The following is a 27247-nucleotide window of genomic DNA, read 5'->3' as shown; positions in this document are numbered from 1 at the left end:
TGCTGATAGAATGGCTACTCAATTGCACTAATTGGTGTATTTCCAGGCATGGCCACGTGGAGGCGCTAGGAAGCGGTTAAATTACTGGTTAAATTAGGCAGCTCTAGATCAATCAGTTCCTTACCCAACAAATCGCAAAAATAGTGGCCAATTAAATTGTAAACTACGGGCTTCTGGCTTACAGAAATTACATTGCTTCACGTTATACATTTTACAGTGAAGGTGAGGCACATGCCTCAGGGCGTCCCAGCCTGGACACGCCAGTGACAACGCTCATCGTGTAGGCAGATTATGTCCGCCGGTCGTCGGTTCATAGCCGAACGATTGTAACCTTGATATCAGACTCGAACCGTACCACGTAGGTATAGTTTCGGCTGGAGTGAATTAAATCAACCTAATCCCCATGGTGTTTTGCTACACACAGGTTTCAATATATCGTTACCATCACAGTCGGTAGTGTGATGATGACTTGTTGGAACAAGCAGTTCCGATGAGGGAAAACGAAACATAACCAAGTTTAGCATGAATGGTAACGTGGTCATTCGGGCGGTTTGTATGTGATAAGGTTTTCCTCAAGCTCTAATAATCCGTACAGCCTGGCTCAACCAGCTCCAGCGACATGCAGTCTGAAGCAATCAGTGCGGAAGGAAGCGGGCTTTCTTCAACCCAGTCGTTGATATTGTTTACGACCTTTGATCTCCGGATTAAACTTGTCTGCCGACTGTGCTCCGGTAAATGGTCGGAACGTGGAATGTGCAAAGGCGAAAATTATATTTTTATGATTTGCTTACAAAATTATGCCATTAGTAGTGAGAGTGTTAATGTTATTCAACGATGATGCTCGAAACGGAGGAAGCCAGACTGCAAAAGAGGATGTCTGCAAACTCGAATGCTTTTAATCTGAAAAGGATTTCAAGAGTGTTGAAGAAATGCAGAGACATTTATCTCAGTCAGAAGTTATTTCGAAACTTGTTTCCTCTCTGTGTAAAGTGAATTTAATTTCTATTATTTCCTTTTCCATGAAGTTTGCTGGTTTGCTCGTTTCAGCTGCAGTAATGAAGTAGAAACTATGCTGAGAGTTAGTGTCACACCATGTCACGTGTTGTATTTACAGATGATTTATTTTCTATGCATATGCCATGTTCTGTGACTGATGGGTGTGATTATTATTCAAAACTACGGACATGCTTCAAAGATACTGTCATGTGACTAATGTGGATTGATTGAAACTAAACAAGCGATGCACAATCAAGGGCTGAGTTTTTATGGTGTTGTATCAGTTAGTAGTTATATGTCGTAAGTTAAAAGCTTCGAATTCATTCGAGAATTAATGATCATGGAATGGAATGGAACTGAGAGTGAAACTATGTTTTCGAAATTTGAAAAAATATTAGTTTGAGGTTTTGCTTCGAATTATATGCGGTTATTCACCTATCACCGATAAAAATCAATTAACTTAAATTAAATTCATCGCGTGCTTGTGACAGATTTTGATATGATGCTTGAATCAGGTATTTAGAGTTCCTGTTATTGTCAAAAGTACATAACTTTAAAAATCGTTGGCTAATGAACATTGACCTTCACCCAACAAAAAAACTTACAAAATAGTATTCTACTTCATCTACTGCACCCAGCTGTTAGCAACAACGAGGAAAGCATTTCAAATTTCTCATTATCTTGCTGCTCAAGCAACGGAGACATATTGCTGAAAATGGTGTGGGTGCAAAAAATTACAAATTCAGGCATGCTTTATGACCAACCCAGTTTCCATTAACAAAAAAAAAGCAATTGAGAAAAGCCTGCCTCCGTGATTTGAGGACGGCTTCAGAAGTTTTAACCCCTTAACGGATTGCAGAATCTAGGGCAGTAGGCAGCATAGAATGTAATATCGGTTAACATACTTTCATGATTTTCCGCAGCTGCAGCACAAACAAGAACATATTTTTACAATTGTTTTGTATTTTAGCTCAGAAGGTAGCAAATAATGAGTTTGCATTGAACTCATTTTAGGATTTTTAAAAATTTAGAATGATTTCAGAGGATTGCCAAAAATCGGCATACAAAGGGTTAGATATTTCAAGCACAACTAGTGAAAGAATGAGTGGGACGAACCCGAAGCGTAGTCGACTTGCCTCGCCATTTTTGGTAACGTGTAACAATCTACCTAGCTGTCCGTGGTCCGTGAGTCAGCAGACAGCCGTCGAGTAACGGTTCTTAGCGAGCTGGAATTTGCTTGACACTTACCACGGTAATGTGTCGTAAAATTGTATAGTTTGCTAACTAGGTATCTTAAACGCGTAGACTCGAACAATAGAAACTCACCATTAGTCGGTGGACAATGTTTGTCGCCATTCTGATTGCTATAAATTATTTTGAAGTATTTTGTTAGAATTTCCTACCATGCCGTTGTATACTCCATCTATAACTGTAAAGAAACATTTGTTGTACTACGAGACATTAAAAATAATTGATAGGATCTTACACGTTTTATATTCACATTGTCATTTTTTGAACTAATAGGGTAGATGCTCCATTAGTCGCGCCACTAAGCACAATATAACTTCATTTTTCTTGTTTATTGAGGTATATGCTTCAATTAATGCTTGTGGGATATAAATTTATCAAATACAGTGGACTCTCGGAAAAGTTAACTCTCTGAAAAGTTAATTGTTCAGAAAAGTTAAGCGAATATTAGCTCGCATGCAACACTCTAAAAAGTTAATTTTTTACTTAACTTTTCTGAGAGTTTGAATTTATTGGTTGTCTAAAGCGTTTATTCATACAGGTATGTTTTTCTTCTATCTTTATTTCTCATTTTCAGTATATTATCACCTTTTCACTACTTCATAACTGGGAATTAAACTCTTGTACCGAACAGTTGTAGCAATAGTTAAATACGGGCACATAGTTGCTTCAGGATTTTTGCTAACATATTGGATAAGCTCAAACTCAAATTGAATTTTAAATGCAAAATAAATGAACAGCAGGGAACAAAAAATAAGCGCGAACATTGTCAAAACGTTGTCGTAGTAAACTAGTATAACCGACTATTTTAAATTTACTGAAAGGAACTAACTATTATGTCATATTATCTTGCTACATATTACTTTCCATTACAACTTTCAGATACTTAAAAATGTGTATCCTGTATCCGAGAATGTATTTTTCGCTCTTGTATTTATGATTTTCAACGACTCTTAGGACTACTCAGAAAAGTTAACCCTCTAGTGCCCAAATTTTTGATTTGCTTGAAAAAATTTTAAAATGCTCATTTCGTGGCCAGAATAATGCAAAAAATATTCTCCAATTATTAAGTTCAGGAATTGTTTGATTATTTATAAAAATTCGTAGCCCGCCAATTGGCGGGGTTGGGCACCTGGGCGCAAAAAAGTTGCAAAATCAAATTTTTCGATTTAATTCGGGACATTGATTTCAGAACATCTATAACAATGCTAGTATTTATGAAACTAGTTATAATGAGCTTCAACTGAAATTTTTGACCATATGGCCGATTCCAGGTCCCGGACAAGTTCCTTCGAAATCCGTTCCGTGCTTGAATCAGAAAAGAAACCCTCCCCGGGCCCGGAATTGGTCATACGGCCTGTGAAAGCCATGAGATGATCGCCAATCGCTATTTTGTCGAGCGCAGATGTTTTTTGATATGCGACACGACATAATTTACTAATGCTGAAATGTCCCTTTATGGGGACCGGTTCCAGATTTATAATGTCCCCCCGAATTTGGATGCCGCGCACCATGGCTCATAACTGCGGCAAAGTAACTGATATGTCCACAGTCGATGATATGCTTACAAAAATCAACAGATTTCAAACAAGTTTTAAACAGGGATGGTTCCATCACTTTGACTCAATTTTGATTCATTTGACAGTACCGTCTAAACGGGGTCAAATATGACAAAGTTATATATGAGACATTTGTAGAACAGGTTATTATCTATAATTTGGCTCAATAAAGTTTTGCTGTATCTTTTGTAGTTACGGCGCTACAATGCTAGTATCTTATTAGTGACTAAATGAACGTTCATTTAATCACTGATGAGTTACTAGCGTTGTAGCACCGTAATTACAAATGATACAACAAAACTTTGTTCAGAAAAGTTGTAGATTAGAACTAGTTCTACAAATGTCCCATACATAACATTGTCATATCTGGCTCTGCTGAGACGGTACTGTCAAATGAATCAAAATTGAGTCAAAGTGATCGAATCATCCCTGGTTTTAAATATTTGGCAACTTTATCTAAAAAAGCCATGTCACAGTCCCCCAAGGAACTCCGGAATAACTCCGGGACCATATGACATATGGCTATTATCTATAGATATTATGAAAATAGAAAATATTTCCGGAAAAATTGAAAAAATATTGAAAGATAAAAAAGTTACGACCATTTTAGTGAATTTTGCAGTGCTAAAAATGAAGTAGACCTTAGAGGGGCTAATCGAAGCGTCTTGCGGAGAAAAACTAAACTTGACTTCCAGCTTGAATGCATAATTGAATCTCATTACCCGTAATATTGTTGGCGGTGACCAGAGATCCCAATATATGAACTCATCAACCATTTCCAGTTCATCGTTGTCTATAGTCATTGCCCGTGGGAAGCGAATCTTTCCAAACAGACACAGAAACAGGTGTATTTTCAAATTTGGCAATGAATTCAGCAGAATCACCACGATCTTGTCTATTGATGTCCTTATCAGTAAGCAGCTTGCTTTTGGGGATTCTATTACTCCGAATAGTTCCCAGTCGTATATTCCTCTCGTTCCTCACGAGTGGAGATATAAAATTAATAGTAATGTCTTATAAGTAATAATCGAAAAATATGATTTTTAAAACCCGGTAAAATTTTAGGAAGATGAACAGCAACATTAGTAGCTGCTCCCAAGTCAGGATTGGCTACACCATAATAAACTTTGAAACTGTAACCATTGAAAAACCATTAGAGTCTGATAGAACATGAAACTTAAATACTCATTTATGTGATTTGTTTGATAAATGGAGTTTTTCATTTTTACATTTTTATTTTTCATTTGTACACATTTGTTCACTATAATCTTTTGTCTACTGGTAATTCACTCAATTTGTTCATTAACACAAACTTATTATGCGGTATAGATTAAAATTTGCGGTTTTAAAATGGTCTATGATAGATCCCATTTTGAATCCCATATTGTCTTGCTTATTAAGATTTTGTCGTTAAGCAGTAAAATTCGCCGGGTTTCATTGAATCTGTTTCTTGGTTATAGGGTTATGGTTTTCAAATACCATAAAATGCAAAAATGTTTTGTGATGTTAGCTATAAAGCGTTATACACTTCATGTAGACCATTAAAGGTCAGATGAATAGCAAAATAAAATAAATAAATAAAAAAAAAAATATTGCAGCTCGTCAAAAAGGCGCACTGAAAATTAGGTGATAGGCCTTGTAAATTCCCTTTGCATATTAATGCCACTGCATGCTTGTGTATTTTTCAAGGCATATAAAAGAAGCTAACAAGGCCTAAAACAATAATTTGTAGCTTAAACTCGAAAAAATCAATAAATACAACGGAAACAACACGTTGTCAAATTACCAAAAAAAAGCTGACGTTAATGCCCAACCCCGCCAATTGGCGGGGTCAGTTCCTTGACAAAAATCGACCAGTTCCTAAACTTTTTCTCGCAAATTTCCTTTTTTACCATGAAGTACAACTTATCAGCTACTCACCAATAATTTTTTTGTTCATTTATTCCAAGAAATAAGCAATTTACAACAATTTGAATTTCACTCTGCAGAGCAAAATATTTTTTTTCTCAGTTTTCTGGCATTTTTCAAGTTTCGCACGAAATATCTGTTTCAAATTAACGTAATAAAATAAACAAACCACTCGAATAGTTAGATTAGACTATAATGAGAAGGTATGGGTGGATATCAACATAAAACGAATAAGCATAGTAGATTTCTAACGATTTTGCTGAAGCCCGCCAATTGGCAGGGTTGGGAACTAGAGGGTTAATATTTCGGAAAAATTAATCGACCCATTCCCCAATCGATTAACTTTTCTGAGAGTCCACTGTACAAGGTATTTGTCACAAGGCAAGACAATTGCTTTCGTTGTACGAGAAGGTTCATAAAGAAAAACCCGATTTAATCCACCTAGTGGTGAAAAGAACCTTTCTTATACGGTCTTACTTGCTATTTGAGATAGAAATCGACACGTCTTCGGAACATAATTCATCTATTGGTTTACGTTGCATAGTGCGTTGGTTTACATAAAATTTTTGAAAATTGAATAAGTTTAAGAATTTTTAACAAAATTTTGATAGATCCTTTTTTCATGAAATTGCTGAAGGATAAGTAATTTGTTACTAATTTGAGTAAGTGCAAGTAAAAGTAAGTTGTAAGAGGAAATATTATTATTTAACATATACATTGCCTAGTAAAGGTCTAGTTTATAGGTTTTTGAACTACGCATAATTTCCTGTAATGCCATTGTATTTGATTCACAACAATAAAGTTTTCTTCAATAAATTTCATCAATTTTTGTTTAACTTTCGGTTACTCACGCTGTTGTATATAAGTTGCAAATCGTTGTTTATCTAACGTATATTCGTAACGTGTATTCGTATATAAACTTGTTATGAGCAAAATGCTATAATTATTCACAGCAGTAATACTTTAAATTGTTGGAAAAATAGATCAGCATAAACTGCCATCACAGAAACGAAGCAATCAGCATGTGAGGTGTACCAGAATTGGCCCCAACTGGAATTTTCTCTTGTTTCTTCATATGGAAAAATGGTGTCTGTATGCAGTTTGGGGGGCTCTGTAGCCGCAAGGTTACCGAGTCTGCTTTGACAAGCGAATGGTCGTGGGTTCAAATCTTAGTAGAATCAGGCCATTCAATGTCAAAGTGACTTTAGCATGGGTTTATTCTCTGGCCCCTCATCACCCTTCCTTCATGCTGAGTTCTACATTATCCCGAAGACGCTTCTTATGGTTAGTATACTGGTATGGGGACCTAATGAGGTAATGGTTTTGAACCTCAGGAGGACTCACCAGTGCTAACTATAACGAGGCGAAACAGGTTTGGTATAGTAGGACATGCATCGAAGCATGGGTAAAAAACCCTCAACACATAAGCACGCATAAAAAAAATATAAGCTTATCGTTTACTCAATAACGATAAAGCACAGAAATGCAGTGCAGAATACAGCATACACCCGGGCAACATTACAATAGATCAATAATGTTGTAGTCAAAGTGATAAGCCCATACAGAAAAAAAATGCAGCAAAACAATCAGCAAATGTAAAATATTTAAAATGTATCCGTCTGCTAGTAGTCGAGTAAACCGGGGTCAAAATTAGGGTATTTTTTATACTCAAAGTTCTGCAGTTCCTAAACAAGTAAACATAGAGGTATACTATATTGAGCAAAGTTGTGTATTTTTACTATTTGTACAATTTTGCAATACATGAAAAAGTCATACAACAATTACAAATAGAGCTAAAATAGAAAAACTGATTTTACAAATTAATAAATAAGATTTTTCTATTTTCGCTGAAGAGATAGAACGTTGCTGTCTTCAGCAAAATTTCTTGTAATGATATGCTCTATAACTTTGCAGAACACATCAATGTATATAATACATTGAAACTGAAAAAAAAATAATTATTTTATTTCAATCAATCAAAATTTAAATTCCACCAGACGATAGTGCTTTCAATTTTAAAAAACTCTTCTCCAAAGATTTGATAAACCTAAAACCAAGTTTTCCCAGTCAAAACTATAGTGCGCACGTTTTTTTGGGTTTGGGCAATTGTGCTCGCGAATAACCGTGTTTTAAAAGTTGGCGCGAGTGTTCGAAGGTTAATATCTATTGACCGACAAACCCAATTCTTCTGAAATTTTGCAGATATATTTGCAGAATTTGCAGAGGTTTTAAATTTGATGCCAAAATATTTTATACTAAATAAATTATCTTAGATGAAATCGTTGTAAATTATTGTAAATTTTGATGTGTTGTCTACAATTGCTCATAACTTTCAAATTAAATATCCAATCAAAAAACAAATCAATCGTGATCTATTAGGATATATTACCTTTCAAATGAGACTAATAGCGCATAAATTAGTTTGGCCATCTCTGAGAAACAGGCGATAATTATTACCTTCTCAAAACAGGTTTTTTAAGCATAACTTTTAAACTGCGTGTTAATTTTCAATAAAAATTCCAATTTGGCTTTAATAAGAGCTTTCATTTGATACTAAGATCGTTGAAATCGGTCATGTAGTTCCGGAGAAAATCGTGTCACGTAATTTTTACATTCTTACTTATAACTTTTAAACGGAATGTCGGACCACGAAACAATTCGATAGTGATCTACTAGGCAATAATGCCTTTCAAACAAAAGCAATAGTAAACAAATCGGTTCAGCCATCTCCGAGAAACAGGTGATAGAAAAAATCGTCACATACATACACACACACAGACATTGCTCATTTCGTCGAACCTTACCGATTGGTATATGTAGCTCGGCCCTCCGGGCCTCGGATCAGTTTCTTGTTTTTCGACCAATTTTTAAACCTTTGTTATATAGTATAACTAGCTGACCCGACAAACTTCGTATTGCCAAAAATTAAACTGTGTTGTACATAAATCGTGAATCTCGGATGACCTTTCTCACAATCTTGAATTTTGCAAATTTCTGGGGAGTTCATGGGTGTTTTAATATACAAATTTTCCTCACAGTAAAGTAGAAAACAACTCCCCCCATTGCTTAGCCTGTTAAAATAAAGCGGATAGCATTTAAATATTCGTCATCATTACAAACCATTTCGCCAAATACCATTTTGCGGAACACCAATTCTCAGTTGACCATAACGCGGAATATAGAGTTTCGCAGAATACCATTTCGTAAAAAACCTTACGCGGGATGTACCATTTCACGGAAAATCTTTTCGTAGAAAGTACCATTTCGCAGGGGTGACCCAACTGAAGGAAAGTAATAGAGGTCAGTAGATCTAGGAAAATAAATAAACCTAGATAGAGGTGATCTCTACGGGGGGCTGTCTCCCCGCAGTGGCCGGCGAATCCGACGGCAGGTCGCCGGCAACACTCGCGGCCTGTGGCCGTCTCGCGCTGAATTATCTAATGTTACTATTGATAGTTTTTGGTGGTCTTGTTATTGATTAATGTTTTATGAAAAAGTCTAAAATTTCTCGAGTTCGATTAGTTTTGGAGTTACGCAAAAATTTCTGTTTTATTTGTATGATAGTCCTTATCCCCCTACCACAGGGGTGAGGGGTCTCAAACCATCATTAAAAAAATCCTGCCTCCAAAACCCCCCACATGCCAAATTCATTTGCTTGATTACTTTTCGAGTTATGAGTAAATTTGTATTTCATTTGTATGGGAGCCCCCCCTTCTAAAAAGGGAGAGGGGTTTTAATTCATCATAGAAAAATATCATGCCTCCAAAAACACCCACACGCCAAATATGGTTCCATTTGATTAATTAGTTTTCGAGTTATGGGGAAATTTGTATTTCATTTGTATAGGAGCCCCCCTCCTAAAGTAGAGAAAGTTTTCAATTCACCATAGAAAAATTCTTGTCTCCAAAAACACCCACATGTCAGATTTGTTTCCATTTGCTTAACTAGTTCTCGAGTTACGAGGAAATTTGTATTTCATTTGTATGGGAGCCCCCCTCTTAAAAGGGAGAGGGGTCATTATTCCCCTCCTAAAGAGGGGAGGGGTCTCAATTCACCATAGAAAAAAAAATTGCCTACAAAACACCCACATGCTAAATTTGGTTCCATTTGCTTGATTAGTTCTCGAGTTATTAAGAAATTTGTATTTTATTTGTTTGGGAGCCCCCCCTCCTAAAAAGGCAAGGGGTCTTATTTCATCATAGAAAAAATTCATGCCTCCAAAACACCCACATGCCACATATGGTTCCATTTGATTAATTAGTTTTCGAGTTATGAGGAAATTTGTATTTCATTTGTATAGGAGCCCCCCCCCCTCCTAAAGTTAGGAGGGTTCTCAATTCACCATTTAAAAAATTCTTGTCTCCAAAAACATCCACATTTAAAATTTTGCTCCATTTGCTTGATTAATTCTCGAGTTATGCAGAAATTTGTGTTTCATTTGTATGGGAGCCCCCCCCCCCCTCTTAGTGGGAGGAGGGGTCACTAACCATCATAAGAACCTTTCCTGGCCCCAAAAACCCTTATATGCAAGTTTTCACGCCGATCAGTTCAATAGTTTTCGATTCTATAAGGAACATACCGACAGACAGACAGAAATCCATTTTTATGGGTATACACACTTAAATTCAAAATACAATCTCGGTAAAACAAAATACCGAACTACATGAAAACATGTATATTTTCCCGTGATATCAGTAAACATTTCTCGTTTACCGTTATTTTGCAGAAAAAATTACTGATATATCGGAAAAGAAAGGTATTTACCAAGATAGTGCAAACTACTTTACCGAAAAAACCGTAAAACATCAAATCCCCGAAGTCAGTATGATAAAGTGCCGAATCTCGGTTCTTTATTTTGCTTTTTTCCGAAATTCTGGAAAGCGTAACTGTCAAAAATAACTCGTTCGCGTTCCGTATGTGTTGTCGGTTCCTGTGTTAAAGGTGGAAATGATCTCTGAAGATTTTAAAAGTCGCGAATTTTAGAAACCCTAATTGCGACACATTTGGAGAGGGTAAATATTCTGAAATCTAAACATTTTCATATTTATAATTCAAAATACATTACTGCAGATTTCCGGTCTCTGTTTATTATGCCCTATAACTAAAACCCTACGGGAAAATTTTACCGCATCCAAGATGAAACTGCACGAAGAAACACTAATAGATCAATATAAGTATCCTGTAGGTAAATTTGATATAGGGTAACCAACCTATTTTGGACCCCCTCAACAGCTGTACATAATTTGGACACTTCCATTTGATTTTCCCGTAAATGTCCAAATTATTTACAGCTGTTGATGGGGTACAAAATAGGTTGGTTACCCTATCTTGTCATGATTTGCAATAAAAAGAACCTACAAAAAGTTTCTATCGAATTACTATGTTTCACTTTTTCCTTTTTCCGAAGCCCTCGTTAAAATTAAATTGATTGCCGAATACCTCCGTGAAAAAATACCGAGATTCTCGGTGAAATTTGACAGTTGCTTCTTGGATTTTGGATTTACGAGATCTCGGTGATTTAATATTTTACCGAGATTTTCACCGAGATCTCAGCTGTTGGGATCTCGGAAATTTATTTTACCGTGCTCGGTAATTAAATTTAAGTGTATAGAGGCCTGTTCGGCCATACATCACTTCTCCCTAATCAGAATCGTAACCAGCATAAACGATGGTTTTCAATTCCATGTCTTGTTAGGTATATGTAGCCATTGCACCAATGACGAATAGGTTTTTTACAACAAAATGCCAACAGTTGCCTACAAAACTCAGCCTTTTAATAAAGACTACACAATTGACACATCCTCCCAATATTTCTGGTAAATTTGAAATTAAATTCGTAATCATACACTGTAGCATTATTGAACATGAAAATCGAACTTCTTAAAAAATTATCCTTTAAAAAGCACCACCAACAAAATTAAAAGAGAATAAAAAACCCAATGTCGGGATGCAGTCAGCACAAAAATAAAACATATTTCACCAATCGATGCCACGATAATGTTAATTTCAGTTGACAACCCCCATACAATTTATCAATAATAATTTCAGTTGCATTTAATGTTGCGCACTGATTCCGACCGTTTGTGTTTTTTTTCTTTAGTTTGAATGTTGCTCATTTGGCTGCGAGCGATAATTGTGTCATTGCCAATTCCATTGCGAAAAAAGTTATGGCATGCCAGTAATTATTTTCGTTTCAGTGAAGCCTTTTGCACTCTACGCACAAGCTGACGGCAGTTTCTTCTGAACTATTTTGTTTTTGACGTACTTAAAACTGGTATTTAAAACATGGCGTTGAATTAATCGAAGTTTTCCAACGATGGCGATGGCGGTGTCAACGTTAGGGTATGAATTGGTCGTTCAATTGAAGGACTGTGTTATTCTGAAGAAATTCATGTGTTCTATTTGTGCTACTTCATTTATTTGCTATTGTAGATTTTGTTAATTTTGCTATTCTGTCACAGCCAGTTGAACAAATAATACTACCTTTCAGCACCCTTTATCTACAGGCTCCGTATGATGTTAGTCATATGCATGAATCGAATTATTTCCGCATGTTTGTCACTCTTCTGCATTATAATGCCTATCCAAAGCACACCGGGATCAAAGAACGTATGGTTCTAATAACAATATGCCCTGCCGTTGTTTGGTTCCACCTCCGAACAGAACACACGTTGATTAGAAGTATTAAGATTATCTATTTACTTTCCCTTTGATATTTGGTGAAGTAAAGGAAAACTTGCTCCAAAGAGGTTTGTCCCAGGGCGTAATCTTCGATTTCCAGCCGCTCTCGGGATGATTGCATTAGTCCGAACATGGTGGACCACCGAAGGTTGGACTGTGGAATGTGAAAACTGAGCGAGTCTTGGTATCCCTCCCTGGAAATTGGAAATGAAATGTTATTCAGAATAATTCAAGTTTATGTATAGTTTTCAACGGGTACTTACTGTAATACTGCACCGGCGAATCGGCTCTGAACGAACTGCTTTACTTGATCTACCCTTTCGGGTAGACTTTCGAATGGATCTCGTTTCACCTTAACCGTCAAAAGAAATCCTTTCGAAAATTTGTTTTTCAAATGTTGCGTAGACCCCAAACACATGAATTCGCCGTTGACCATAATGGCAAGTCGGGAACACAATGCTTCGCATTCCTCCATGCTGTGCGACGTAAGCACGATGGCTTTTCCTGCTTCCCGAATTTTACATATAACATTCCACAGTTGTCGTTTAGCTCCCGGATCCATGCCGGTTGTTGGTTCATCCAAGTAAACTACGGCCGGATCTCCCATCAGTGCCAAAGCCGTACTCAGCTTTCGCTTGTTTCCCCCACTGTAGGCTTTCGTTAGTTTATCGAAGTGTTTCATGAAATTCAATTCTTCAGCCAGCGCAAGCGAAACACTGTTCACCTCCGCGTTTTGAACTCCACGAAGCATCGCGAACAAACGGAGCGTTTCCCGTCCAGTAAGGTCCTCCAAAAGAGCATCAAACTGTGGACAGTAACCAATGTGCCGGTGAACTCGGTTCATTTCTCGAAGCAAACTTACTCCATTGACCCAAGCTTCGCCTGCTGAAATATTTTCATCGCCAGTCATCATTTTGAACGTTGAAGTTTTACCAGCTCCATTGATTCCCAACAAACCGAAGCATTCCGAGTGACGAATTCCTATTGATAGTTTGTTGACTGCCCGAAACTTCCTGTAATATTTGGATACATCTTTCAGAACTAGATTGTAGCTGCTTATCTCCCCTTGTGACATCTCGTGAACGCGTTTTTTCTCTGCTAGTACATCGGAATCGATTTCTGAATCATCGTGGTCGTGGTGTTCCACAGTATTGCGTCTGAAGAAAGTTAACATCCTCTTCACAACGCGATATTCGGCTAACATTATCAGCCCAAACGCCCCCAATCCAATGCCAATGAAAAACAGTAAATTTCTATTAATTCCGTTCTCTCCGAAAGTAAAGATTTCCTCCAGGCAACACTGCGGCACAAGCTGACACATCAGTTCTTCTGTACACAGTGGAATAGACTCGCACTGCCTGCTGCAAAACGCTTCCGTGCTTGCCCACCGGTTTAGACTATTCAAGGCATGACTAAGCACGAAATTCGGGAACAACATGAAAACCCACTCCAGCGTATTGGCCACGTCCACTAGATCGATTCCTTCGAATTTAAGCAACGTAACCGCCGTGAAGAACACCGTTCCAGTCAGAACGTTTAGCAGCATCAACTTCACGAAACCCGTAGCCGGAACATCGAATAGGTACGAAAACAGGTACGTCGTCGGAATCACCGCAAATCCGAACAGCAAAAGCACCAAAAACACTTTGACCAATTGGGCAAAAGTAGACCAACCTTCCTGCTGAATTGCTGCTACGGCTGCCAGGTAGAATAAACTAACCACAACGAATACCAGATAGTCCCAAACGAAGGACACCGCCCAGAAGAGGAATACGTTTACTCCACTGACAAATTGGAGCAGTTTGGCACGGGTGGTTCGCTCACGGATGTAGAACATGATGTACAAAGCCGCTACAAAGGCCATTGCAAAGCCGGTGTTGAACGCTAGCTGAAATCCGGAGTTTGCTCCGGTGTCCAACTGTTCGAATCTTGTTTCCAGTCGATACGGAAGTGGGTTGTTGGTAACTCCAATGCTACAGTTGACGCAGAAAGATTGGAGCAAAGCATTGAACAGTAAATTTATCGCTAGCGGAGCGGTGTGATAAGCTTTGTTGTTGAACCATGCTATCGAATAGGATTGGTTGATGGTAGCTGCAACCCAATAGCGGGTATTAACGGTAGAGATTGATTCGATGGATTTCTGTAGAATGAAATCGTTCATTTCTTCTTGCGTCGTTAGTAACTCGTGATTCAGTCCCAACTGACAGTGAAGTCGTTGGTAGGTCTTTGCTACGGGATCACCTCCTGTTAGGTCCTGCAGTACCGTGACTGATCGGGTGTAAGATTCTAGAGTCACATCCAGCGGAGGAAGGTCTTGACCAGCGTTGGAATTCAGAATCATTATGTAAGTTGCCAAGACAAATACCACGGGAATGAGAATCTGCATTGATAGTGTTATCAGGCTGCGGAAGGTGATCAACATTTTTTTCATGAATTGAGCTATGGTTTGATTCATTAGTAGTCGCTTCCCAGTTACGAGTCGAAGGTTTTCAAGAGCATCTGCAAGAAAATTATTTAAAATAGAATAGGAGGTGGGGTCTGAAGAACAAAATTAAAATTACATTCGTTTGTTGAAGAGTCGATAAAGATATTTCGATCGGTAGTACTGGAGAATCCTTTATAATCGGTGCCCGATCTGTGAAAAAGTTCAAAATTTTAGGTACAGAACTCTTTGAGCTACATTTATAATCCAAATTCATACCTCAAAAATACCTCCTCCATTGTGGTAAGCGAAATTCCGTAGCTAGAAATCCCGCAAGCGTCTATTTCACTCTCAAGTTCCTCCAGCATTGGCTGAAACTGCTCAAGGTAATCCTCACGCAGAACAACCGACAACTCCGTCCCAATATCAGTTTCTATAGCCACCTCCGGAAGGTATTTGCTCAAAATGCTCAATAACCTAATCTTATCACAGTTTTCATTTTTAACGCATATCAGCCTGTACCCGGCACCGAAAGCTTTCTTCAGAAAAAATGGTGATCCTACTGCCGACAAGCAACCCTCGGCCATTATTGCGATCCGATCTCCCAGCACGTCTGCTTCGTCCATGAAATGAGTCGACAGCAGAATCGTTCGTCCGACTTTCTCCTTCTGAAGCAACTCCCAGAGCGCCCTGCGTGCCGAAGGATCCATCCCAGAGCTTGGTTCATCCAAAAACACCACTTTTGATCCTCCACAGAGGGCCACTCCAACGGCAAGTTTTCGCTTCATTCCTCCGGAGAGCGTACGCGATTGAGCATTCGTTTTATCTTTCAATTCCAACAGATCAATATACTTTTTAATCTCCACATCAATAAGCTTTCCGCTCACTCCTTTTAGTTTGGCAAAAAACTTAATATGTTCGGCAACCGTCAGTTCATTGAACAACACGTTATGCTGCGGACAAAGCCCAAGAGAATGACGGACACCTTCGATGTCCGTACGAATATTATGCCCGTTAACAAAAGCCGTACCGGAGGTCGGCGAGAACATTCCCGTCAACATCGACATGGTAGTAGTTTTACCAGCTCCATTGTGACCCAACAAAACCGTAATCTGATCTTCGTACATGTTCAAATCCAGCCCTTCCACCGCAACCTTATTTCCGTAAACCTTTCGCAATCTTTTAATCAGAACTCCCGCATGTTTCATCGGCGGATCTTGTTCGATAAATTTAGAATCCATCGGTGGGGCTTCGATCCCATTCTGATGTACGTCTTCAACCTTATTCGACTTCCAGTATTCCTTTTTAAACAGAAAATACCACGGCTTTGCCACTCCAAACTCGCCCGGCATGATCTGCTCGAAGTACAGCGCAATCGCCAGGTAGATCAGCGCATCAACAATAAACATAACAATGACCAATCCAACACTCAGTCCATCGTTCATCGTCGACGGTACAAACAGATTGGACCACTGTAGTCCCGCTTGGTTACCCTCCAACCGAACAATGTTCAACACTCCGAAGGCCATACCCGTATTAGACAGCAAGCACAGAGCTAACTTCGATCCCGTCGCCATATCGTCGTAGTTTCGCACGGTTATGTTGAACGGCATCATCAGCAGGAACCACATCAACCCAGCGATCCCCGCAGCCGTGTTAGCTGTAATTCACCTGAATTAGTACCCAAAACTAGACTCAACCGTAAGCATTTACCTTTGTTGAAGAATACACTCATCATGAAACAGAAGCAAATGGTGGCGATTGCGAAAGCCAGTAGGAACACCCACAAAACGGACCACTCGCTATACTCCAGCACAGCCAGTTCCGTATTGGTGGTAAGGCTCACGGTCATCAGAACCGTAACCAGCGTGATGGTGATGAGCAGAAGAATCAACGATCGCACGAACCAAGCGGTCCAGTGAAGCCAATTCGGAAGTCCCATGATCTTCATGGCTTCCTTCAGCTGACGTTCCTTCTCGATCGTAATATGTTTCACCGTATTAATGCAGGTGTAGAAGAATGCAATCAGTATGATCAGCGGTAGCAGTTGCTCCATAGCCGGTAGCAGTTTATCTTCGTAGTAGGGTGGATATGGTATTCGCTAAAATTAAAAACAAAACTTACATCGAACGCTTTAAATCCATTTGTGGATGGTACCTACACTCAGAAAGACGCTATGCCTCTGGAATTGTGGATTTTTCGCTGCCAAAATAGCGTTGGAAATGGCCACCTGTAGCGGTATGAAACCCTCGTACATGTAGTTGGGATTACCTCCGTCGGTCATGTTCGGATTTCTGGCTCCCGGCGAAAAAGGTACCACCAACAGGTTAGTTCGCCAGTTGGAAAACAACCACCGACCAACACGAGTTTCACCGGGAAAGCGCAGTGCGAAGTTAATGTGATCCGGTAGCGAGGTGATGTTCTTGAAATGAAAAGGAATCGTTTTTAATAGTTCTCGTACAATCAGTGACAAACAATTACCGCTAAGTTCTTATCAAATTCAACCCCAGCCAGGTAGTTTTGCTGGGCCAGTAAATTTTCGAGGCTCTGAGCGTCCGGGTATCCCTCCAGTGTGAGATCGGTCACACTTCGCAGATGATTTTTAAGGGCGTCATGCAGTAGGTCGTCCAAAATGGCATTTTTCGGTGAGTACGCAATCTTGGAAATAACCGGTGGTATTTGAAAACTGTAGAAAATAAGATAGTAAACAAATTCTTTAAACTAAGAATAATTTAGACACTATAGGAGGGCTAACGACGAAATAAAGGGTGTCCCACATCAAGTTGCATCACGGAAAAAACCATGTAGAAAATTACCTAGCTCACCAATCTTTTTCAAACTTTCAGACAAAATAATATAAACCATTAGTAAGCTTTTGGCATATTTATTTCATTCAACTTCAGCACCACAACCGTTCGTTCGCATAAGGCTCTGTACAACATCTGACTGCAGCTTCTTCTGCACGGAAACCCACTTTTTCTTCATGTCTTCCGCGGACTTCCTTGGGAGGCTTTCGCAGTGCCTGGTTCATAATAGCCCAGTATTTTTCGATGACCCTTAGTTCCGTTGCGTTGGGGGATTCATGTCTTTGGATACGAAAGTGACCCCGTTGGCTTCGTACCACTCCAGGACATCGTTTGAATAGTGGCACGAAGATAGATCCGGCCAGAAAGCTGTAGGGCCCTCGTGTTGCTTCAACAGAGGAAGGAGACGCTTCTGAAGATATTCCTTAAGATAAATGCAGCTGATAGTCCCGGTAGTCACAAAAGACGCACTCCGTTTGCCACATGAGTAATTCGCTTGCCAACTCATGTATTTCTTGGCAAACTTTGAAAGTTTGTTTTGTACGTATACAGTCCCTTTCGGTTCTTGGCTCTTTGAACGAAAGACTTGGACAGATTCAACTTTTAGGCCACATCCCTGACCGAAGAAGCATTGGAATTCCGCTTAAACGTTTTCAAGACACGCTTGTGATCCTGATCACTAATAGAACATCCATTCTGACCGCATTTCTCCTTCTGTTCGATGATCAGAGTTTCGTAGTAACGTTTAATCATACGACTCACCGTTGACTGCGCGATTCCGAGCTGTTTTCCGATGTCCCGATGAGAGAGTTGAGGATTTTCCAGGTGCTTGCGCAAAATCAATTCGCGACGTTCCCTTTCGGGTGACGCCATTTTCTACAATTTTCAAAAAACTGACCGCGATAACAATACGGTGTAAACAATACACACTACTTCTACTTCTACACACTACTTTTACCTAAATGAGAAAATACTCAATGCGTAATTTTCTGTTTTTTTGAAAATTATTCATAAGTTTTTTAAATTAGAGCTGGCTCTTGGTCACGCGTTACGTACGAAAATTAATTGAATTCTCAGCTTACAGTTAACGTTTTTAAGGGTATCCATTCATCTTGCTCGCTCATGCTTAGAAACGTTGCCTGTAACGAAAAATAAATCTCGCGCAACTTATCAAAAGGTCCAATGTAACAATGAGAGATTCTCTTCGCCTCTGCTCTCTTCAGCTTATAACGGAGATTCGAATGCACTTGAATGCATCTGCATTGCATGAATCAGTTGCTTGCATCATTAGCTAACTAATCCTTAAGAAATCTTGCGTTGAAACGCGTTTAAGTCGCCGTAATTATCAGAAAAGAGGGACATTAAAGAGAATTCCTCATATGATTAACCTTAGTCAAAGAGTGCCAAAGGTGAATCAAACTCGTAAGGACATCGAAACCTGACATGTGTAGGGGCGAGAGAGGGAGGGAATCTAATCACAAACGAGCGCCTGGACAGATGGAAGTAAGTCTTCGACTAACACCTCAAAGGTGAAGTTGCAGAAGGAAGCGGAGCGAAAGTTTACCTAGTAGTGCCCATGGCTGATAATAATGTCTCGGCACCTGACCTCCGAAAAGTCAAACGAGAAATCGGATTGCTGAAGACCAACCAGCGGCTTTGATAAGGATCGCCTACTCGGCCGCATGGCTAAGAAATGCTGGCAACCGCGCTACATTAGGTAATTTCCAAGATTTGGGACGAGAAGAAGCTACCGGAGGAACGGATGGAAGGAGTGGCTTGTCCACCTACAAAAAGGTGGTCGGCTCGACTACTGCAACTATCGCGGCATAACGCTGGTAAACGCCGCCTACAAGGTGCTCTCCCAGATCCAGTTTCGCCGGCTGTCTCTGATACCACAAGGTTTCGTAGAGAATTTCCAGGCGGGCTTCATGGGGACTCGCACAACTGCGGACCAAATTTTTACCATTGGACAGAACTTGCAGAAATATCGGAAATACAACGCATAATATCTTTATGAATTTCAAAGCAGCATACGACACGGTCAATCGAAATCAGCTACGGCAGATAATGCACGAACTCGTTTTTCCAGATAAACCGACGCGACTGATCGGAGCTACATGAAATAGAGTGATGTGTTCGGTGTGCATCTTGAGGACCCTCTCGAGTCTCTTCGAGACGCGGCGAGGGTTGAGATAAGCTGACGGCGTATCCTGCATGCTATTCAACATCATCTTGAGGGGGTGGTCCGATGAACGAGTATCGAAACAAAAGGCACGATTTTCACCAAGGGTAGCCAGGTATCATAGCCAGAAACTTTGCGAAGGCGGAGGCAATCTGAAAGCGGAGTTTAGAAGGATTGGGCTAAAAACAAATGCGTCGGAGACCAAATACATAAAACGTAGTGACTCAAAAGAAACAAACGCGTACCCCCTCGCAGTTCGAAGGTGGCGATGTACAAAACCCTTATTGGACCAGTAGTTCTTCATGGACTTGAAGTCGTGACGATGCTCATGGAGGATATACGCTCCCTTGTCGTGTTCAAACGGAAGGTACTGCGGGCGGTATGTGGCGCAGTTCCAATTGAAAGAGGAGAGTGGCGGAGCCGTATGAATCACAAGCTACATGCACTGCTTGGAGAGATTCCCATGGTACAAGCCGGACGAGCCGGAAAGGTCGTAAGGATGCCGGATGACAGTGCAACGAAAACAGTTCTGTTCAACAAACTCACCAGTTCAACAACTCTCCAGTTCTATCATTCTACATTCGCACGACACACTCCTCCTGCGATGATTTTTTTGTATGACTGCTCTTTGTTTCTACTTTCGAGAAGATATAGACTTTTCTACTCGATCAGTGCATTAGAAACATGCAGAAATATTGGAGAATAAAACAAAACTAGCCCCTAGACTATTTAATATAACGGGAGGCAGTAGTTTAGTTAGTAAAACATTCGGGTACTAACCGAAAGAGCGTGGGTGCGAGCCCCACCTGTCATTGCACAACCTAATATATATTTGGTCTATATCGATATTTTTCAGTTCATACAAATAGTCAATCTTCGCATCAGACACTTCCTCTCTTTTCGAAAAAAAAAACAGAAAATAATTATTTAATCAGCTCTGCACCTGCCTACTCTAATTCCTTGCGTAGTCTTGCTAATCGGTAACTTTGCAACACTGCTCGTATAAGTCAGAAATTTTTACCTACAATTGTTTAATTTATCCAGAAAATAGGCCTGTTATGAGATAAAATAGGGAAAAAATGTACTTCAAAGCTCTGCAAGACCATTCGATAAAATTTAGTGGTCGGATCAAAATCAAAAATAAAATCTTTTATGATCTGCTAGTACTTAGATGACAGGCAATGCAATCAAACGGTTCGCTCTGTGTAGGCTTCGTGGAAATTTGTAATCCGAGTGTTGGGGCGTTATCCGCATACACATACGTAGGCGTACATATTTTAAAACAAAATGGACAATAAATTAGTTATACTTTACAAATCAGTGATTTAAAGTTTGTTTTTGACTGACCCGGGTTATATGGAGCAAATGTACGCTGAAATTACTACAATATCGGTCTAGAGGGGGGAGGGGTTATTCTGACTGTAGTTAGTGCGATATCTCGGGATCCAGAGTGACGGTAACTGACGAAGTCTTCTTACTGCAACATTAAAGTAAACCTTGCATAGAACATTGGTGAAACCGATATTTCCAGAGAGAATGGTGAAGACAAACGATCGATCGAGGAACGTTTTGTTCCAATGCTCTACGTGACATACTGGGAAGCCAGGATTTGGACAGCATATTCCAGTGTATTCTCCGAATGATAAAAAAACAAACAAAACTTTCAGCGAGATATCGTCAAAGTCGGTCGTATTACGCACCGCGAAAGCAATTGTAATACTAGCAGCGATCTATTTGGCGAATCATACGTCGCTTGCAGTTGATGGTAAAATCCAGGTCTTTGACGTAATTGTTTTAAGTACTCTTGCACTTCCATACCGTTCAAACGACACCAACCTTCGAGCTGATGCAAAAATTCTTTACTTTATTGGAATGTTGACGTGAGTACAAACCATTGCTGAATAATACAAAGATGAGCAGCGCAAGTAGACTTCCTTGGGGATCAGCGAAATATATTGTATCGATGAGAACCATTTTTCACACATGCAGTTTTGCTACACAAGTACGAACACAGTCATCTAACAATCCACGCGAGAAGACCAATTCAAACCAGTTTCAGTAGTGTTATTTCGTCTGGGACATTATCGAAAGCGTTTGAAAAGTCTATGTATATTGTTTCAACTTACTGCCGAAAGTGGAGAAGGACCGTCGCTGAGAAATGGTTGTACATTAGCCTGATGCAGTGATGCGAAGAGAAAGTTGGATGAGGACTAGACTGGGCTGGAGACTCCTGAACTGAAAAGGGCCTTTGTCAAAAAACATTCCCCAACCTCGTTAGAATCCGTTAGAATTGCCGAAGAACAATGAACCGGTGTCACGAACCACCATTATCAACGTCCGAATCCCGAAAGGCCGAAACGATGGACTGAGCATTCGGACTCATACTCTTTCGAGGTTCAAATATCAGAAACCAGCAACACCAAGCAGCTTAGAAACAGTTCCTCACATTAATCGCGTAAAATTTGAGACGCCATATGACGCCAGTAGTCAAGAGCATGAAATCCACAAGAGCACTAAGGATAGACTGCATTTCAGTCGAAATACTTAGAGCTGACCCATTCTTGTCAATTCATCTAATTCATCTAAAACAGAAATTTTTCCGGTGGACTGGATGCAAGACATATTGGTCCCTAAAAAAGAAACCAGGCTGAATGCGGTAACTGACCTGTAGGGCTGTCTAACCGGTAGTACCGGTAGTACCGAAACCGGTAATACCGGCCAATTTTAGGATACCGAAATACCGGTTTTGGAAAGGCAAAAAACCGGTATTTCCGGTATTTTTTAATATCCTAGATTTTTTTCAAATTTCTTATTTGAATAAGAACTAAGTTTGATGGAAGATTACAATCTTCATAGCAAAGCAACTTGGTGTTAATGCCGACGAGATTATCCAACTACTAGCAATGAAGAAGATGAAACTGTGGGTCAAACAATTATAGCTCTTGCAGTCGTTTAAGGCACAGTAGAGCGTCTTTGCTGTAAAAATGTTTAATTATGTGAGCCAAACGTCGCGTTTCAATGCTGTCGAATGATGAATTTAGGAAACATGATGAGGGCCTGGCAACGTTCCTTATCATAGTGAATCGTCACTCAACAATGAAGTAATGAATCTCCAGTTTCAACTGAAATAGCGCCGTTTCGTTTCAAAACTGGCTTCAATCAACATTAATCAACATGACGACCGGTTTTAAAACTTCATTTGAATTTTTTTTATCAAATATTCAGTAAAATCCCAGAATTTAACGCATATTATCATTAACATTCCCAATATAGACAATCGCCGTCATTTGAAACAGTCACTAACTTCAGCTGAAGCTTACTTGAAACGTTCTGTTCAATAAATGAAACAAGCCGCTTCATGTGTGAAGCAAAGGTTAGAGAAAGTCACCTTCAATTATTTATTTCGACGATGCCGGGCCCTGATCAGAATACGGGGATCTTTGCGATTTTCGAGTACTTTTGCCATTAAACGATTTGCCAGTAAAGAATTTAGAATATTTTTCAAGCCTTTCGAGTGATACATTAGTTGAACAAGCAGAAGGAATCTTCAAGCCATTATCTGCGAATAGTGAGATTAATAACAGAGAAGAGAAGGTACCTGTGGACGACGAAGAAAAGGATGACACTATCAAGGGTTCCGGTTTAGGGATGCAGGAAAAATTCGTGAAAAGAATGTAGGAGACCGCGGCATTCATTATAGTGAAAGCCACAATCCCGGGGTTTTTGAAAATAGTTAAAAGCGGTTTTCCCTACTAGAAATTTGAAGAAATGAAAGGATATTTCCTGATTCGCTTAGAGCCCTTCGTTGGACTTCAATTAAAGCGGAAGTTTTTCAATTATTGGAAGCATTGGCAACAAAATCCGTTCTAGCAATGGAAATAAATCGCTAAGCGTACTATATCTCCTTAAATTCTGCTTTTCTAAGCAACAATACTGAAGTTAAAGTTTGAAAATAAAGACATTTACTGAAAATCATCAACATTTCCATTGATTCCGAATAATTTACCAATACCGGTATTACCGGTATTTTCTCCTTCAATACCGAAATACCGGTTTTCACCAAAAGCGCCCAATACCGACAGCCCTACTGACCTGTCATTATGTGGATCACATCATAACGCTCCATATTAAATTGGTGCCAAACCATGAATTTCAGAACTCTATTCTGCTGGTGTTCATTGAATCTGAAAGACCTACCCTTTTTCGACCCTGTAAGGATTACGTCTAGTGTGAAACAGAGCTGTATATTATTACGACTGTTGTTCCTAGAGCTATTGATAAGATTGCGCTTGAATCATCTAAATCTCCAAAAGCTCCCCTACCCGATCAGGAGGCCGATATAAATGAGTAATATTCTAAGTAATTTCGCCACTAAACATGCTAAATATCGCTCTTATAATAAAATATCAAATAAATATCAAGACCTGTTCAGAATCAGATATTGACTAGAATAAATTAAGTTAAAATTTTTGTTATTTTAACCACTAACCGTCGCTCATTTATAAGAACGGTTGTTATTATTTATCTAATTTATAACAAACGTTGTTAAAAAAGTTGGTATCAGACTAGTCCATTGGTAACATAATTTGTTATTATTTTGTTAGCTCCTCCTGATCGGGTGGGCATCAGGTCTCACAGTAAATACAGCAAAGACTAAGTTTAGGATAATGAACCCTTACAATCTCTGCAACTGCACAGTAGCAGCGGGACGAAAGGTTGAGCAGGTGGAAATCTTTCGATATGTTGATGGTCAGACAACGGAGGTTGTTAGTAATAAACGCTTCACATTAACACACGCGCTGAGACATAAAAATTCATAACTTCCAGAGTTTTCATTTCTCCATTTCCAAATTTTGCATGCTTCTTCAAGAAAGATTAACAAATATTTTAAAGTAAAAAAATCAAGAAAAACAAGTTCCAACTTTGAAAAAAATGCAATTGTTTATAAAAATGCACTATTTAACTATTGAAAAACAATCGAGAGGAGGTATGGTATACCAATTTTGAAAGCTTGTGGAATAGTGAATACATCTGGTAGAAAGTCATTTTTTGATATTACAAACTATGTTTACAATCAGTATTTAAAAAATAGTGATTTTTTCGGATTACAATACTTTAAAAAATCATATCTTGCGAATTCCAATAGTAACATCGAAATACAAAAATACGTGTCGATTTTTTTTGAACAAAGAACGTAAAAAAAATATTCCGAAGAGAAAAAAAATTTTGACTGTAAATTTCCCGTGGAATGACCCATACATACTCTCATTTCTCTCTGAGCTCGTTTGTTGTTGTGCATAGGGGGCTCAAAAAAATTCCAAAATTTTAGTTGCCACCCGATAACTTTATTGTTGATTTAATCAAGAACAGATAATGACAGAATTTCGGGAACATAGATCGAACGAAATTTGTAGAGAACTACTTGACTTCCGCAGGGACAACCAAGCAGATGTTGACTTAGATGCGCATAGCGACGCAGCTAAGCCAATTCCATTCAAACTGTTGACGAGAACCTTCCTTGGCTACGGGTGAAAACCATGCGATGATCAATTGTCCCTGATTTCCTCCCTTTCCATCCCTTTTTCCGCCAAATCGGCGGACGTGGATCTAAACATAAGTAAGTTAGGATACAGTCAACCAAGCAATATCCTCAATGGCGTGAATGGTTGATAAAATTCGTCGCATCATAAAGTTGATCATTTGCAAAACAGAAAAAACTGATAAAATCGGTTGTCCTCTACGGCCACGAGACTCCAGCGTCAGTGCACTCTTGGTGTCTTTACGCAGGCTATAAAATACAAATCAAATGATTTTTTTTTCAGGGGACATATGGGAGTCTCTCTCTTATTGTCGATATCAGTTATCTGAATGGAAATCGGAAGACATTCAATTCGTTTTTTTTTTCAAGTGCCTATGAAATCACCAAATCATCAAATAATTTTTTCATGTCACTATGACATCATCAATTTTTTCAGACAGGTTCATAGTAAAATTGATATTGGACGTGGTTATCGACTATATTCAATAATCTTTTAGACAGCAGTCTGACTGATGAGCTGATAAAACCTAATTGTTTTGGATTTACTCATATTTGGGTAATGAAAAGAAAATGTATATGTAATTTCTATGTTCATGAAAATGATTTTGAATCAGCACGCAGGCAATTATTGATAAAGATATCACCTATGAAACTGTAGTTAGTACTTGTACTTCCTTTCTACGAATAGAATTTAAGTTCGTATATAACGAACAAAACACTTGACAGCTTTTCAAGCCAATCATCAATTCTTATAAATATTTAAGTTGATTTTTCAGCTGAACAACCTCCTCTTATTCCTACGGCAACTTCTGAAAAGTTTTTCGGTTTGAGGTGACTCATACATAATATTCGGTACAACAGAGGCGCCGAAAATAGAATTTTACTTATGATGGATGGTCCGATGTTTTCAAAACGGTTAAATTGGAATGCACAGAAAACAGTAACTTTAAGAACGAGAGCAATTCCTAGATTTACCTTGTTATCTATGCTAATGTTGTAATTAATCTGGTTTCTAATTTCTAATCATCACGAAAAAAGTACCTATTACAACATGATTTTCATTCAAGTCATGATCTACTCACGGTGTCACGGAGAGCACGTCTGCTTCCATCAGATCAAATATTAACGGTTTGGTGACTTTTTCCGGGTCCACCAAACCGCGTACCAAAATTAACATCGAACAGCATAACGCCGGTATCAGTATTTCAAACAGCGTCTGTAGGTAGTGCCGCTTCTGAATAATCCAATTTTTCCACAGCAGCAACAGAAATTTATCCCATTTGCTAGTCATCGTGCCCGCACTGCATGCACTGCACTCGTATCTTTCTTATCACTGCACTCCTGTGCTACTGGTTCTCACTCAATTCAGGCAGAATCGTCTAATGTAAAGGAACAATTGGTTCACGTGCGGTGTATTCACTAGTAGTCATTCACGCTAGAATGCAGCGGAACACAGCCTTGAACGGTGTCTCTCGGATTTGAATTATTCATGGAACGCAAACGTAAACGCCGCACTCATATTCACACACCACTAGTGCCACTTGAAGCGTGTAAATAGATGATAGTCGATGATATTCCGCGCAAGTCACTCCTCATTCCAATGATAACATTTTCGCTGAATCACCTATCACTTTCGAATCAATCGACGCAGAATATGCACTAACATATCAGCTTATCATAGTAGGCACCGCGATCCGGCGCACTTTGACATCAAACGAAAAGGGGAAATGCTTTCTATTGCTTTGTCATGCTGCACTTTATCCTTTGTAAATCCAGTGATTCCATCGGTGGACTTTATTCGAGCTATGTAGGTATAATTTTATCGATTGCCGGAGGAAGGCGAACCGGGAACCCACAAACTAATTTCCGCCCGGGTTGAAGGTTGAGGTCACGCAGCGTACCAACAAC

The 27247-nt window shown here is 39.2% G+C and overlaps 1 protein-coding gene across 2 annotated transcripts; it reads right to left on the bottom strand.

Moving 5' to 3' along the window:
• Positions 1-12169: 12169 nt before the first annotated feature.
• Positions 12170-27247, bottom strand: LOC128738527 (phospholipid-transporting ATPase ABCA3-like). Of its 2 annotated transcripts, XM_053833736.1 has the most exons (9): positions 26869-26880; positions 26422-26774; positions 17296-17500; positions 16976-17236; positions 16528-16915; positions 15094-16474; positions 14954-15027; positions 12656-14891; positions 12170-12586 (listed from the first exon to the last, which is right to left on the bottom strand). In XM_053833736.1, exons 2-9 carry the CDS (start codon positions 26628-26630, stop codon positions 12406-12408), a joined length of 4935 nt encoding a protein of 1644 aa, XP_053689711.1. In that variant the 5' UTR covers positions 26631-26774; positions 26869-26880; the 3' UTR covers positions 12170-12405. The 2 variants fall into 2 exon arrangements, with proteins under 2 accessions (XP_053689711.1, XP_053689710.1); XM_053833735.1 differs by having other exon boundaries at positions 26422-27247.

The sequence above is a fragment of the Sabethes cyaneus genome, chromosome 2, assembly GCF_943734655.1.
Source record: "Sabethes cyaneus chromosome 2, idSabCyanKW18_F2, whole genome shotgun sequence".
Lineage (NCBI taxonomy): Eukaryota > Metazoa > Arthropoda > Insecta > Diptera > Culicidae > Sabethes > Sabethes cyaneus.
This window is presented reverse-complemented; position numbering and strand designations above follow the sequence as displayed.

Bases quoted from the DNA above. Each gene is read 5' to 3' on its own strand.
- LOC128738527 (XM_053833735.1), bottom strand. From the start codon at position 26,630: ATGACTAGCAAATGGGATAAATTTCTGTTGCTGCTGTGGAAAAATTGG. The intron at 16,916-16,975 runs GTAGGTACCATC...TTTTAATTTTAG, and splicing joins GGCATAGCGTCTTTCTGAGT to CGAATACCATATCCACCCTA. The intron at 14,892-14,953 runs GTAATTTTAATT...ATTTTCTTGCAG, and splicing joins CGACTCTTCAACAAACGAAT to ATGCTCTTGAAAACCTTCGA.